The 2711-nt window shown below is 30.4% G+C and overlaps 1 protein-coding gene across 1 annotated transcript; it reads left to right on the forward strand.

Annotated features, from left to right (window-relative positions):
- The first annotated feature begins 921 nt into the window (after positions 1 to 921).
- LOC145193588 (synaptogyrin-2-like) lies at positions 922 to 2510 on the forward strand. The gene is made up of 3 exons (XM_090073049.1): positions 922 to 1110; positions 1575 to 1937; positions 2103 to 2510. Exons 1-3 carry the CDS (start codon positions 1012 to 1014, stop codon positions 2355 to 2357), a joined length of 717 nt encoding a protein of 238 aa, XP_089929175.1. The 5' UTR covers positions 922 to 1011; the 3' UTR covers positions 2358 to 2510.
- The last annotated feature ends 201 nt before the right edge of the window (positions 2511 to 2711 follow it).

Here is a 2711-nt window from a genome sequence, read left to right on the forward strand (position 1 = left end):
AACGATGATTTTCGTTACCTTCGAAACAAGTTTCCGAAAATAAGCGAGGCTAAAACGAATGAGAAGACTTTTACTGGGCCAAGGATTTGAAAAATCTTTAATGATAAAGAATCTAAATGTCTAATCTAAGTTTATCTGCACTAAAACATATGCAAGAATTTTCTATGCATGCTGAGAAGTTTCTACTGGCTTAAAAGTAAATAAAATCTAACGTGTCTTTTGAAATGCATTTCCTGGATTTGCAATTGGATTTCTTCCCCTTTGAATCTCGGTGATGTCAGCGATAAACACGGAGAACCATTTCATCAGGACATCAGTTACGAAATAAAATTTCAAGGAAAATAAGTCTAAACCTTAGCTGGGCATTGAAGAGTGAAAATCAGGGTGCCAGCTGTAAAAGAAAATTAAGTAGTTTTAATATTCTTGATTAACGAAAGGTAATACAAATGTGTAAGCTTGTATTACGTTGGAAAGCGAAAAATGAATATCATCTCAAAAACTTTGTGTATATATAAAAAAAAGAAAGTGGTTTGAATTTTAATAAATTACTAATATACCCACCTAACATAAGTTATTAAAGTTATCTTTAAGTCGTCTAGACATTTTGAAGACGTCTTAAAGACGTCTTACGTTGGGTGGGTTATGTATTTACCGGATTATTAAAGGAGCTTTACTATGTTGAAGATTCAATATAACACTGGTATCACATTTTACAACATTTTTAAGTTATTCCAGCTTTTTCGAGCTTAGCCCAGCGGCCCATTAAAACATTTATCAGATGCCTGAACACATGCAACGAGGAAAGTTGCAGTTACTGTTACTCTAAATATTTGTTTTAATGTTTGTTTTTTTTTCAGTAAGTTTTAAATATATGACCCGTGCTGCCACTTTACGCGTGGCCATCCGAGATGTTTATGGGCGCGGTAGAATATTACTATCGTTTGTATACATTCTTCCGTCTACTTCATTTATCCGCTCATGAATATGAAGTGAAAGCCCCTAAACGAAAAAATGGAAAACAGAAGTTTTGGTGGAGTTGCGTCTGGAATAGAAATTGATTTATTGAACTTTATGAAAAGATCCTTAACTATTTGCCGTCTAGTTAGCATGGTAAATGTTTGTATAAAATACCAATAAAAACATTATATATATAAATATATACGTATATATATATGTGTATATGTATATATTTGTATGTATGTATATATATGTGTATATGTATATATACTTATATACATACATATACACATATATTTATGTATATATACATATTTATATATATATATATATATATATATACATATATACACATACATATATACATATATATATAAGTACATATGTATGTATGTATGGATGGATGGATGGGTGTATATGTATAACTTAGTGATCTTTCTCTCTCTCTTTCTCTATGTGTGTGTGAGTGTGTGTGTGTGTGTGTGTGTGTGTGTGTGTGTGTGTGTGTTTACGTGTGTATATATATATATATATATATATATATATATATATACAGACATACTGCCATGTAATTAAGTTTATATTAATTTAAAAAAGAGCTTGAATTTATGTTTCAGCTGTTTGCTATTGTTGTATTTGGCTGCATATCTGATGAAGGCTATATTAAACCATTTGGTAATTGTGTATTTAACAAAAACCAAGATGCTTGTCATTATGGAGTTGGCATTGGTGTCATTGCTTTCTTGAGTTGCCTCCTCTTTTTGGCTATTGATTTAAAGTTTGAAAATATCAGCAATACTAATACTCGTAAACAAATTGTGGTTGGAGATTTGGGATTTTCAAGCGTTTTATCATTTTTATGGTTTGTAGGTTTTTGTTTTCTTGCAGATCAATGGAGAAAAACTAATATACAGACAACTAAAGCTACTAATAATGCCAGAGCAGCTATTGCCTTCTCTTTTTTCTCAATATTTACATGGGTAAGCTTACTTATTTTATGTATAGATATATATGTGTGTGTGTATATGTATTTATAGTTTATAAACTAGCCATAAATGGACTATTTTTCATACCGAATTTATTTAGTTTGTTAATTCTTATTGGTTGTTTATTAATGTTATTATTTATGTGAGGTTTTTTTCTAGGTTGCTTTGTCTCTTATGGCTTATCAGCGGTACAAGGAAGGAGATGGTTTTACAAATAACCCTGTTGGCTCAACAAATGAGTATGGTGTGGTTGGAGGTGGGTATAAACAGTCACCTTATGCATCTTTTCCCCATCCTGGGGAAGATGATTCTCTTACTTATCAACAGCAACCATTTGGGATACCAGAGCAGCCTTTTGGTGTTCCACCACCAAAACAGCCTGTTAAAACAGAGTATAATGTGCCAGAGTACTAACAGTTTGATGCTTGCATCTTAAATGAGCCTAAAATATGTGAATAATTCATCATATAATGACATTAAGATATCAAAGAAATATTTATGCACTTTTATATTCAAGTAACATTATCAAAGAAGTGCATTTTTGAATATAAAAATATATTAATAAAGGTATTCCTTTAAGTTTACTGATATATCTTAAATCCCCATTTATGATTTTTTTTACATATTTTTTCTTTTAGCATTTACACTTTCATCTGTTTTTTATGTAGTGAATTGTGCTAATTTCTTGTTGATATTTTTATAGTTATCAGTTTTGTGCTAATTTATAAGAAATCCTTACCAAATATTTTGTAATCTTCCTTCTTTGTT

The sequence above is a fragment of the Hydra viridissima genome, unplaced genomic scaffold, assembly GCF_058129835.1.
Source record: "Hydra viridissima isolate aposymbiotic clone 2 unplaced genomic scaffold, HvirCarnegie_v1 scaffold_15, whole genome shotgun sequence".
In the NCBI taxonomy this organism is placed as follows: domain Eukaryota; kingdom Metazoa; phylum Cnidaria; class Hydrozoa; order Anthoathecata; family Hydridae; genus Hydra; species Hydra viridissima.

Excerpts from the sequence above, each read along its gene's own strand:
- LOC145193588 (XM_090073049.1), top strand. The coding sequence starts at position 1,012 with ATGGAAAACAGAAGTTTTGGTGGAGTTGCGTCTGGAATAGAAATTGAT. Across the intron at positions 1,111-1,574 it reads TTTGCCGTCTAGTTAGCATG|CTGTTTGCTATTGTTGTATT; the intron begins GTAAATGTTTGT and ends TTTATGTTTCAG. Across the intron at positions 1,938-2,102 it reads TTTTCTCAATATTTACATGG|GTTGCTTTGTCTCTTATGGC; the intron begins GTAAGCTTACTT and ends GTTTTTTTCTAG.